Raw genomic sequence first — 12,530 nt, 5'->3', positions numbered from 1 at the left:
GAGCAGTGCATTTATTAAATCCATTGAAGATCTGAAAATACAAACATTGTGATAAGAATAAATAAGATGAATAAGTAAATCGACTAATTTATTCTATTTGAAAGAATTCTTTCCCCTGATAATTTTGAAACTTTGGTTCAGTTTGGGAAACTGAGAACAGGAAAGAGAAAGTGTACAGAATTTTGTTGTGCCATTAAATGTGTAGGAACCAAGAAGGTGGAAAGCATACCATCCAACTTCTGATACACATTCTAGTAGTGACACACTAACAAACATATTCACATGAACAAAAAACAAGCTCTATTAGCTCCAACTGCTTTTTATATCTTTTGCTCACCTGAAGTCAAAATCTTCTCTGAAATCAGAATTATCTCCACAGCAGCTAACTGTAATGTTACAAATATAAGATTATGACTTCAGGTAAGGAAAAAGACTGCAGGAACAGATGAATTCATAAATATAAAAAATCAGATTTATAAAAGGTGCCCTAGAACAGGCTAAGAGACAGGAGAAAGATAGAAAATACAGTGGATTATAATAATTTTTCATGATAATTCACTTTGAGATATACTTTAACTAGTCTGTATTAATACAAATAGCAGACGTATGAATAGAAATGTCAACCCATACTGTTAAGAGACCTTTATGTAATACCATAGATAAAAGTTTCCCTCAGGACAGGTCCAGCAATGGGATTCCTGGGACCTGGATCATGTTGTGTGAATATGGCAAACTGTGATTAGCTAGACATTATCTGGGCCAACTCTGATCCTCCCTTTTTTACAAGTAAAAATTATATTAGTTAATTTTACACACCATGCATTTAAAGCACATCCCTCCTCCCCAAATCTTGGGAACTGTAATTTACCCCCATAGAGCTACAATTCCCAGCAGTGACAAACCACAGTTCCCAGGATTATTGGGTGGCGGGGATGCACTTTAAGTGTGCTTTAGATGCAGCCACAGTTGATATATTTCATGAATAACTCTGCAAACAACATATTTAAATATTATATGACTAATTCAGAAACATGTTTATTACTTTAGCTATCCAATATTTTAGTAGTAAAGGAATGATTAAAAATATCTGACAATCTACTGTTGCACTTGTTAATTAAATGCTAACCTCATAATTTCATTAACATCCCACTTAGTTTGCAAATGCTTTTCTTAGTTTTTCTTTGCCCTTATTAACAATCCTATGCTATAGAATAGAAATCCAAAACCTTCAGTTGCTCAGTTGAGTTTCAAGCCCAAATATGGTGCCTTTAGTTCAGCAGTTGGGAACCTGATATTGTTAGAATACAACACAAATAATCCCTGAACATTGGTCATGCTATCTAGGGCTGATGCAAGCTGGAATTCAACAACATCCAGAGAGCCGTAGGCTTCCTGTCCCAGCTGCCCAGCAGACAACGGAGGAAGGAGAAAAGAAAATCATGGAGCAATGGGGTGCAGCAAGTGCTGTAAACAAACATGAATATAAATGGAAGTTGCTGTTTTTAGGCAAGGACTTGGCAATCCTACTTGAATCAATAGGTTTTTATGATGGAATGGTCTATACATCTCATCGCTACAGTCACTGACAATTCCTTCTGTCTCACCTTATGCTTGATCAGTCACAAGTCATCTATAATAACATCTAAGAATGAAGTTCAGAAAGAGGGTATGTGTAACACATTAAAGGTGTGAGGAAAACATGTTATAAAGTTCAGCTGCAGAAGTGATGCTGTTTTAGTGAGTTTTTCAAAACTCATCAAACTCCTAGCTAAAACTGATGATCTTAGCAGAGGGAATACTGGGCAATGTGGGTTGCCCGAAGTGAAACCTACTTCCAGAAAGTTCCATCTTTCAAATTAGACTTTCCCTCCTCTTCGCCCTGGAGCTGATTTAATTTGATATTTAATATTCTCTAGTTTGGGGGGATATTGAAAATGAAGAGAATCCTTCACTTCAGAGCATAAGAAGAGTCCTGGCAGAGAAAGATAACAATTTTATCTCAAACCACTTTCCCCACATCATGCATAATGTTATATCTCTCTCATCCCCCTGACCTAACATGCCTTTTAAAGTTATGTATGATATCAAAGAGAAACTTTACTATCTGTAGCAAGCAAATAAGCAATAAGCTGTTAATTAGGAGCAGAAACCAGAAAGACAGGGCAGCTGGAGCAGACCCTGCCTTTCTGTTCTCCTGTTTCTAGGTTCTCAGCTTCTTTCCCTTCCTGCCTTCTCCTTCTGTTCTCTTATTCTTGCCTCACTTGCAGGACAGCCATTCAGCATGAGCAAAGTCTTGGCCAGCTCCAAACAAAGGACCACCAGGCCACATCATAAAGCTCACCCTGGCAGGGCTCTGGGCCCAAAGCTGGGGAAAGGAAAAAGAGATAAGGCAAAACCAGCACTGCTGCCAGGTACATTTCTTACGACAACAGGCACCTGGCAATCTTAGTTCAAGGTGGGAACATTCTGTGGAGTGCTCCCTATAAATGGCATTAAATCCCCCTTTGCTCTTAGTAGCCATTTATAACTTCATATTAACTGATCTGGTGTAAAAAGCAACTTATTTTAAAAGAATAGCGTCTCAAAGTCTGCAATCTGAGACCCACTTACAAAGAAGAAAGTTCCATCAAAATTAGTGGAGCACATGTCGAATTAAACAGCACTTGGACTGGCCTAGAAATTTTAAAATAGAGCAGTTGGTAAAGTTTCCATAGGGTTTGCTCTGGGAATGTTTCATTAAATATTGCATTTCTCCTAATATATTTTCTATGTCTCATTGAACTGCCCCTATTACTCTTTATTATTTTATTTATTTATTATTTTATTTATATCCTGCCCTTCCGGCAGGAGCCCATTGTTTATAAAACAATAGTTTCTGCATAATATGCTTATGTTCGTGGATGAGAGAGAGGCCTAAATTATCATATGGCATTCTCTTATATAGGTAGAATTAATTAATTCAAATTGCAAAAATAACAGTACGTTTAATGTAGGAATTAAGGGAGGTCAGCACTACTTATGCCTCATGGAAACTGGAAGCCATGAGCCGAGTACAGTGTGGCGAATCCAGTGATGAAACTCAGCTGGAATCTTACGCAGTTGCCATGAGAAAGAAAAGAACAGCTGTGCTGTTAGGCAGCAAACTATCTTCAAGTAGAAGGACTTTTTTACAAAGCTTGTATGATGTGTGGTTCCTTATGATAGAAAGAATAAGGAAAGTAGATATAGGCACTGCATTTTGGGGGTGTGTGTAAAAAATGAGGTGCCAGTACTCATATATTACTAACAGTGCTGTGGGTGCCAACACAAAATGGCTGCCATGAGCAGCAAAACAAGAGGTGCTGGTATTCTGTACCAGTAAGTTCTGTTACCAAACAGCAGCAACAACAAAAATCTGGGTATAGAGAAGAGGACAACTCATCCACTAATGGAGCTTTCCTTCCATCTTGTGTTTTGTGTGAGTGTTGAAACACCATTTGCAATTTTAATCTAAAGCCTAGTCTACACATGCAGTAGAAGAATATGGAAGTGGTAGAATCCTGGGGTTGTAGAGTGGATTGTACCAATTTAAACTGCACTTTGGAAATGCCATTTTTCCAATGCTTTGTCCCAGGGAAACAAAAATTCCTGAAAAAAGAAGATGACTACTTTGAAGACAATGGTTCTTGGCCAGCCTGGTCCTTTGTGTACTATTTTTCTACCTGGGAGTTAAAAATAAATAAATATTTTTAAGTGACCCCCCCAACTGCTATCTGAAATAGAACTTGCCTACCACTTCTGACTTTCACCTCCTTCCCAGCATTTTCTACTGTATGTGTACTACGAACCAGGCCTGAGTGAGGTCATACTCAGCACAAGTCGGAAGCCAGGACATTCTTCCTCAGAAAACACAGATAACACCTTCAAACAACAGTAAGTAGTTGTTGTTATTATTTATTTATTATTAGTTTATTTATTAGTTATTACTTCCATTCTGGGACTGCACAATCATGGGCTCTAGTAGGCCTATTATCTGGCTGTGTCTGGCTTGGTGCATCACAAGTTGTGCAAGCAGACCTGCCATTTACTCATAAGTAAAACTACAAGCTGTTAATGATTTCAGATGACACAGACCTAAACTTAAATACCAGTTGTATAAGGAATCTGAACATACTGGAAGTTCAAAAGAAAAAAAAACTTACAACTCCAAGAGAGCTACAGGCCAGAGCTAAAAACTTGAGCCATTCAATTTCTTCAGTAAAGCGCCCAACATTCATAACACTGTCAAACAAATCCGTAGGGAGATTGAGCACCTTCCACATCTGGGCTAGTTCATCTACGTGGACTATCAGCCTCCCACCCACCTGAAAGAAAATAATTAAAATACCTATCATAAATGAATAAGTCTTTTCCTTTCTTTTTTTGTTTTAGATGCCTTTGTTATTTTCATTTCATAATCTCATTTATAATTCAGTGTATATTTAGTAAAACCAATAAATATATTTTAAAAAGTTAATAAATGACTGGATTTTTTTAAAAAATAGATATAATAACCTTTGTCAGCTCCAACAATTCCATCCTTATCTTAAAAGTTTCAAAGATGGTAAGCATTCTGTTTACTCTATGGAATTGGTAAGAAACTAATCTAAGGGATCACAGAAGTGAGATACAACTAAGCAGATTGGTAAGGTGGTTAAAAATCCTTTATCTGTTCTTGTAAAAAGGAGCATATTGGTTCCTAGGACTGTGGCTGTATACACATGATAAATTTAAAGCATATTCCCTCTGCCGAGAATCTTGGGCACTGTAATTTACCACTCACAGAGCTATAATTTCCAGCAAGTTTAACAAACTACAGTACAATTCTCAGGGTTCTTTTGTGGGGGGTGCTTTAAAAGTCACAATCATACACTAACAGTTTTAGAAGATGTTGTGCCAAGTTTGTGTTAAAGGTAGTTTTGGTTTGTGGAACTCCTAAAAGGAAGTAGTGAAAATGTAACTTATGTCTATAGTTTCTCAGTTCTGTGATGGAGGAATAATTGTTTATTTGTATATGTCAAATTATCAATATATAAATATATTTTTAACAGTCAGATTTTGAGACTGGGTTTTAATCATGAGGTGATAAAAACAAATCCAGCATCCGTCTTTTGAAAACAGGCCAGTTGGCATCCAAACTGGGGCTACATGTGTTGTTCCTCTTATACTGACTTCCACTAGGCTGGAAAATGCTGAGAGTGCATGTACTTAGATGGTGTAGCTGAACCAAATATTAAACCACCTGCTGCTTCTAGTCTACTACATGGCTACACCAGGAGTTTTTGGTTCTGAACTTGCTTAAGCAAATAGAGGACTTTTTTTATTTACTTCTGATTCCTACTGTACAATAAGAAGGAAAAAAACTTACTTAGTCCCCCTTTTTTGGTAGAGGAAAACTATATCCTAGGACCCAACTGTTTGAGAGTGTGCTTATGCTTCCAAATCCCATTGTCCAAAAGCTGCAAAGATGTGTCACTCTCTGCTACAATGACCTAATTATTACATGTATTCTGAATTCAGTGCTTGAACTCAAAATGGCAAATATTTAAGAAATAAGTTTGTGAGACCACACTGACAGGCCATGTGCTTTGAAACTAGTGCACCATTTTGCTGTGTTAGTATGTAGCTGTTGAAAAGTCAATGATATAGCACAGTTTTAGGAGATGTTCACAGCAGGGCTTCTACTCTTCATTGTGAGGGTTTTTTTGTGCAGCATTGTCCTAAACATGTTTACTTGGACTTAAGCTCCACTTCCTATGTTTAGGATTGCAGCCTTAATACACAACCATAAGCTTGGAAAGCAGCATTGCTGAAAAAAGTCCAATTGTGGCATGGGGTTTTTGCATCTCTATTGCTCTTTTTCTTGTGTAGGTCTTTGCAATCTGTACAAACAATGCTAGGCTTTTTATACAACAATCCAGAATTCCATGTAGAACAGAGGACATGATCTTTGGAACAATATGTTGTCTGGGACTACTTGGGAATAAATTACGCCAGTAATGTGTCAATTTGGGGAATATAATCACACACCCAATTAATAAAGTAGGTGTTCTGTGTGTGCTTTTGAATGCCAAAATTGGCCTATGGAGAATATAAGAGCAGGTTCCTGCATACACAGGACAATGCCCTAGATAAGCAGAAAAATATTTATATACATGTTTTAAAACAGAAAAAGGTCTTTGGGCCTCAGAACCAGCAAGTGCAGAGGGCTGCACATGTGTGCTATCCACATGCAGCTTATTAATGTTAGAGCAGAAAGCAGGGCACAAGTGACAATTCTGAGCTGGCTGAGAGTTAGGCTGAAGTAGAGGAAGCAGCTTTCATTCAGCGTGGGGCCTGAAAGGGGTTTAAGGGTGTGGTCTTCCAGGTCATTTTCCACTCTCCAGATCCTTTAAACTGTGAGGTGGCATTTGTCCTCTCAGTTTAAAGGACTGTGTGTGTGGTGGGGGGATTGTTCTTAGAGAATGCACACCCAGACACTGCACACTGTTCCTGAGCAGGATACTTCCCAGCTGGAGCAGAGCAGCTTCAGTGGCTGATCCATCAGCTGGCTACACGAAGCCAGGCAACTCAGTGCAGGTAAGGAGATCCACATGTATAAGCAGACTTCTGTCAGTGGTGAGCGAGGCCAAAGTAAAAGTGGGTTGAGCAAAAACTTTAATTTTACTAATACAATCCCTCTCTGTTCTCCATCCAGATAAGCAAAAGAATTGTTCAAGGACACATTCTAGCCAGAAAAACACACTCAAGGACGATATAAAGCAGGGTCTGTGAGGGATGTGGCCTCTGGAGAAGGACTACACCTGGGGAGAATTGTAAGGGCTAGACAGAGGTTCCCCATTCCTGGTATAGATGGCTAGCTCATTATGCTGTTGCAGGCATAGTGTTGCAAGCAAGTTACAACTTGGTAAATTGTCATCTGTATTCACTGACTGAGTTCTCACATGACACTAATCCATAGCTAATATTTTACTATAAACATGGCAATCTGGGCTTTTTTGCTCCTCCTCACTAGCACACAAGGGAAACAATCCACAGCCCTTTCCTTAGCATTAAATGCAAACTAGGGGTCATGGCTTGTTACGCTCCAAACAAATCATGATCAATAAGCTAAATTCAAACTACTGTTTGCTCGGAGAAGATAAACTACAATCAGGGATTTTGGTTTATTTTCCCCCAGGGAGGGGCAAAGTAGCTCAGACTGGCATGTTCACAGTAAAGCATTCATTATGGTTTACCATGGTGCAGATGATAATTTTTAAAACTGAAGCTTTAAGTATTGCTTACTTATGTTAGGAAAGTTGTTCAGCTAGGCTCAAATTAAATAAAAGTAAAGGAATTATGAAGAACAAGAATCTTTTAAATAGTCTTAATACTTTGGCAGCTGCCTTGTAACTTTGCCGCAGTCACCATCTTGTATAACGGTATCCTGTCTGTATGCATCTTACAATGTGAATAAAAAATAGCAGACATAATGCAAATACTTGAACCAAATCCAAAACCAATATGAAATAGCAGAATACAGTCAAGCCTCTTATGTACTTGCCCCAAAATGGAAAGGAGATGTTTCTTACTCTCTGGTGTAAGACCTTCAAGAGCTCTGGAGTAAGCTCTGCCCAGTTTGATAAAGGGACTCTATCTGATCGCTCTCTTACAGGAGGAAGCTCTCCACGGGCCATAGCACTAAAATATCTAGATAGAGAGACAAAACAGTTTGTATTTTATCAATAGATGTTAACAAAAATGTGGCTCAGATTTCGGCTAATTACTTGAATACTGTATTTTCAGTTTATAAGCCACTTATCAAAGCTCAAAGTGGGCAACATTTGAAAACTCATAAAATACATATAACAACATTCACTAATAGGCAAAAAAAAAAGCTTGCAGTTTAAGAATGTACCTATAGCCCACAGATATTTCTATCAAACTTTAAAAAGCAGGGAAATTGGGCAGCTAGAGTGAATGCACCAGGGGAGCAGGAGACCTGACCTCCTGAGATATTGGACTGCCCTACAAATTTGTCAAAATGCAAACACAATTTGGGTTGGTCTCTCACAGTCCAATCCACTTGCTGTGTAGCTTGGAAGAATTTGGTAACATGTGCCTCTGAGCATCTGGTGAGTGATGGCAGCACCTGCAATCAGCCCAAGTAATAGAACAGGACATGTGCTGTGTTGATCTTGTTTTAGTTTTAACAGCAAGGGTTTTTTGCCTATTAGTGAATTTCTCTTGCTTTTTAATCCAGGAGGTAAGAAAAGGGATCCTTTGCAAGATTGCCAATAATGGATTGATTATTGCATGCTTATTGAGTTCAGTGGGATTTACTCCTCTGCAATCATGCTTTCCATAGGTAAAACTGATGAGGGGGAGGGAGAGATAGCTAGAGTGGGCAGGGAAGGAGGAAGAAGGAAGAGGGGAAGGAGGGGAAAGCCAGGTCTGATCATGTGCATGCTTATTGATTTCAGTGGGATTTACTCCTATGTAATTATGGTTAGGATAGGTAAAACTGACCACGTGGGAGGAACGGGGAGGAGAGGGGAGGTGAAAGGAAGGGGAGAGGGAGCGGAAGGAGGGGGAAGGATGGGATTGGAGAGGGAGGGGCAGGGGAGGGCAGGTTTGATCATTTGCATGCTTATTGAGTTCAATGATATTTACTCCCATGCAATCATGCTTAAGACTGACCATGGTGAGGGGGAGGGGATAGGAGGGAGGAGAAGGGAGGGTGGGTTTGATCAGTTGCATACTTTTTGAGTTCAGTGGGATTTATTTCTGTGCAATCATGTTTGAAAATAGAAATGGACTGCCTTCAAGTAGATCCTGACTTATGGCAACCCTATGAATAAGGTTTTCATGGTAAACAGTATTCAGAAGGTGGTTTTACCATTGCCTTCCTCTGAGGCTGAGAGGCAGTAACTGGCCCAAGGTCACCCAGTGAGCTTCATGGCTGTGTGGGGATTTGAACCCTGGTCTCCCAGGTCGTAGTCCAACACTGACCTGGGGGAAGGGCAAGGAGGGTAGGAGGAGGTGGAGGGTAGGAGATTAGATGGGTGGGCACTGGGCAGAGGGGAAGCCCCTTTCCTTTCCAAAAGGAAAACATTGTGAACAGTATTATTGCTTTTCAGCGTTTTCCCTACCTTTTAATTCTCCAGCAGGCACATGTAGCCTCCCACCCAAATTTAAACCAAAGCTGTCCCTGGCCACATCCACACCAGACCTTTATTTCACTTTAGACCAGCCTTTCCCAACCAATGTGCCTCCAGATGCTGCTGGACTACAATCCCCATCTTTCCTGACCATTGGCAATGCTGGCTGAGGCTGATGGGAGTTGTGGTCCAACAACACCTGGAGGCACACTGGTTGGGAAAGGCTGCTTTAGACAGTCATGGCTTCTTCCAAAGAATTCTGGGAAATGTAGTTAGTGAAGGGTGCTGAGAGTTGCTAGGAGATGCCCTGTTCCCCTCACAGAGCTTCAATCAGAGTGGCTAACTGTTAAACCATCTGGCCACTGGAGCTCTGTCAGTGGAATAGGAGTCTCCTCTCAGCACCCTTCACAAACTACACTTCCCAGGATTCTCTGAGGGAAGCCATGACTGTCTCACGTGAAATCAAAGTCTGGTGTGGGCCCGATTAGGCAAGCTAAGCAGCTGTGAGTCTGGCTTTAAGAACACTGACAGCTGGTTCTTACTGAGCATGCCTGACATTATCATTCAGTTCAATGCAAAATTTATTAAATTAATTAAAAATCAGCCGGGCATTTTTTTTTAACTTTTAAACTGCAGAAGATGAAGGTCAGAGTATGGGGCAAGGTCAGTAATAGGATTACAGGTCCTCTGTGAACATGGCTGATCTTGAATGAATTTCAACAGATTATGAGAACTCTCAGAGAAAGAAGTCCAAAAGGGGTCTGGGTTTTTTCTCTATCTCTTTAGATTTGAACTCTTGATTCTTCCTGACTGTTTTGTTTATCGCCATGAAAATTGAGAGGGTTGTTAAGCAACCGTTTTGTAAGGCTTTGTTTTGAAATGAGTTTATGGGAAGAAGCAGAGTGGCATGGGGGTATTTTCAATTTAACATTGCGGAATGTGAAAAATTCACGCTGGCTACAGTATACAGCCACTCTTGTGGCTGTATAATAACATAGTCAGAAGGCACATGATGTGGCATGCCTACTGAAATTAAGCAGTTCTGGTTAGTGATGGGATAGGAGACCATAAATCCATTATTTTGCAAAAAATTAAATTATCAGAGATAAATGGGGAACCACTGTGATCCTCCAGATATAGTTGGACTGGAACTCTCATTATCCCTGACCATTATCTGTGTTAACTGGAACTGACAGAGTTCAACAACATCTGGAGGGTCACAGGTTCCCCGCACCTCTTGTAAGGGTCCTTGAAGATGGAAAAAGTCCAGGAAACAAACAAGTTTTACTCTTGCTGTCCCACATTTATCTTTCTCTAAAGGCTTAACTCAATGCAGCACACAATCCCCTGCATTTTAAAAAATAAATTAAAAAGCAGCAACAGAGGGGATTCTGTGATTTGCATTGGGGCTGTAGCCCTTGGGAAAAGATTATTTAATCCTTTCCTGCTTAATTTTTTTTAGATTAAATTAGTCCTCTCAAAGCTACTGCAGCTGACATACAGGTACTTTTGAGAAGCTGGATTGTTACTTTGTCCTGAAAGCCAAATGGCACAACATTTCACTGTTAGAGGCCAGGATCCACACACTCGCAATACCTGAGTGGAACTAGTTTCCATGTGCTTACTGGGGGAGGAAGATGTTTTCTTTCAGTGACAACTCCTTGCCCCTTGTGGGGTGCTGCTCCACTCCCAATCTGGGGCAGGGGGTCTGGAAATATGAGGGCTGCCACTTGAAAAGAGTCCATGTATAACTAGAATGCTCTGCATAGCATTTTGCCTTCTGGTGGAAGAATATCAGAGAGGAAAGCCTGGAGTACAAATGGCCTATTCACTATTAAGTTCCCCTGATTCTATCATAAACTCTCAGTTCTTTGCACACATAACCCATGTTTTATTGAAATTAAAGGGACCAGCTTCAAGTACATACAATTACAACTAGCACAGTAAGGCAAAATATAACTACGTTACTAGTTATTTTTAAAACAGCTATTCTGCTTTTCCAAAAAAGTAGAGCAGCTCACAACCTCAAAAATAACACAATAAAATGCAAAGGAAAAACAAATGTGGTATTCTGGAGGAGATGATAGTAGAGGCAGCACAGGATCAGCTGGATCCTTTGTGGATCCTGCTGCTGCCATCACATGATAACAACAGGCCCAATTCAGGCGTCTTCGAAGCAAAAAGAGGATTTTCCCTCCCTCCAGCAACTTCTGCCCTAGTTGGTGACTGCTGGGGCTGTGGATGCACCATCAAGACCCACCACTGCTGGCCAAGGGTTTGCAGCCCAAGCCATTAATTATGCTTACTTACTCTATCTGAAATGTAGTTGTCTATTTACTGAGATTGGCAGTGACGGTGTATGCTGGATAGCATTTTTATTATTTGGCTATGGCAGTGATAGAGATTTTGTTCACATACCACAGTTTTGCAATATCCTCCCCCTCCCAATTTATTTTGTTTTCTTTGCAAAAAGCACTTGAAGATATTGTATGCAGGAAAATGAAACGTGAGGGGGGGCTGCTCTATATTCCAGTTGCTTTAAGTTCAAAGGGGATATATGTTTTCTGGGTTTGATACTTATTTTCCCATAGGGTCTCTTGAGGGATTTTTATTTTATTTTATTCGCTCCCTGAACCTATCCCATCCAAGGTTCTTTGTGGCAAGAACACATCAGTTCTTCATAAAATGGTATTGGTCATTCTCTAACGAAAGCTACATTATACCTACCCTGTGGAATTCCCTCCCCTTAAATATTAGGCAGGTGTCATCTCTGTTATCTTTTTGGTGCCTTTTGAAGACTTTCAACAAGCCTTTTAAGTTGAGACCTATCCCAGTCTGCGTCTGTGTTGGAACTGCTTTTTAATATGTTTTTTTAAAAACAATACATGTTTAACCCTTTTTAAAAGATGTTTTAAAAGCTTTTTAAAATGATTTTAAAGTTGTTTTGTTTTGGTGTATCTTAGTGTCTGTTTCTATGATGTTTTTATGTGTTTTTAGCGTTTGTTTGCCGCCCTGAGCTCCTGCTGGGAGGAAGGGCAGGATATAAATAAAATAATAAATAAATACCCAATGAAAAATAACTGTTACCGATCTTTGCCCAAAGAATACCCATCTGTTTTGAAAAAGCAGGGGAAAGATGCCATAAAGATAGAATTTCGTAAGTCAATCTATAGCCTGTTAAGCATAGCATTGGTTTTAAGGGAAAGTGTTTTAGAGTAAAATACTAAACTTACTCTGAAGCCCATTGTATCAGATCTGGGGGCTGCGTCCGAATGGCAGCTTTTGTAAACTGCTTCAACAAATCTGGAAGCTCTGGAGGGATGCATACTTGTTTGTCTGTCTGTGGCATAATTACTGTGCCTGTTAGAA

At 39.8% G+C, this 12,530-nt stretch overlaps 1 protein-coding gene across 7 annotated transcripts in view; it reads right to left on the bottom strand.

Annotated features, from left to right (window-relative positions):
- The window catches only part of LOC133376611 (ropporin-1), a 63,273-nt gene that overhangs the window by 3,388 nt on the left and 47,355 nt on the right, over window positions 1-12,530 (bottom strand). For all 7 annotated transcript variants that reach the window (XM_061609063.1, XM_061609065.1, XM_061609064.1 and 4 more), the window contains 3 exons: window positions 12,395-12,521; window positions 7,593-7,710; window positions 4,182-4,343 (listed from right to left, as the gene is read on the bottom strand). In XM_061609063.1, coding sequence (XP_061465047.1) covers window positions 4,182-4,343; window positions 7,593-7,710; window positions 12,395-12,510 — 396 coding nt within the window. In that variant the 5' untranslated portion in view covers window positions 12,511-12,521. The remainder of the gene's footprint in view (window positions 1-4,181; window positions 4,344-7,592; window positions 7,711-12,394; window positions 12,522-12,530) is intronic.

The sequence above is a fragment of the Rhineura floridana genome, chromosome 2 (genome assembly GCF_030035675.1).
Source record: "Rhineura floridana isolate rRhiFlo1 chromosome 2, rRhiFlo1.hap2, whole genome shotgun sequence".
Lineage (NCBI taxonomy): Eukaryota > Metazoa > Chordata > Lepidosauria > Squamata > Rhineuridae > Rhineura > Rhineura floridana.
Note: the sequence above shows the minus strand (reverse complement) of the source record. Positions and strands in the feature narration are given on the sequence as shown.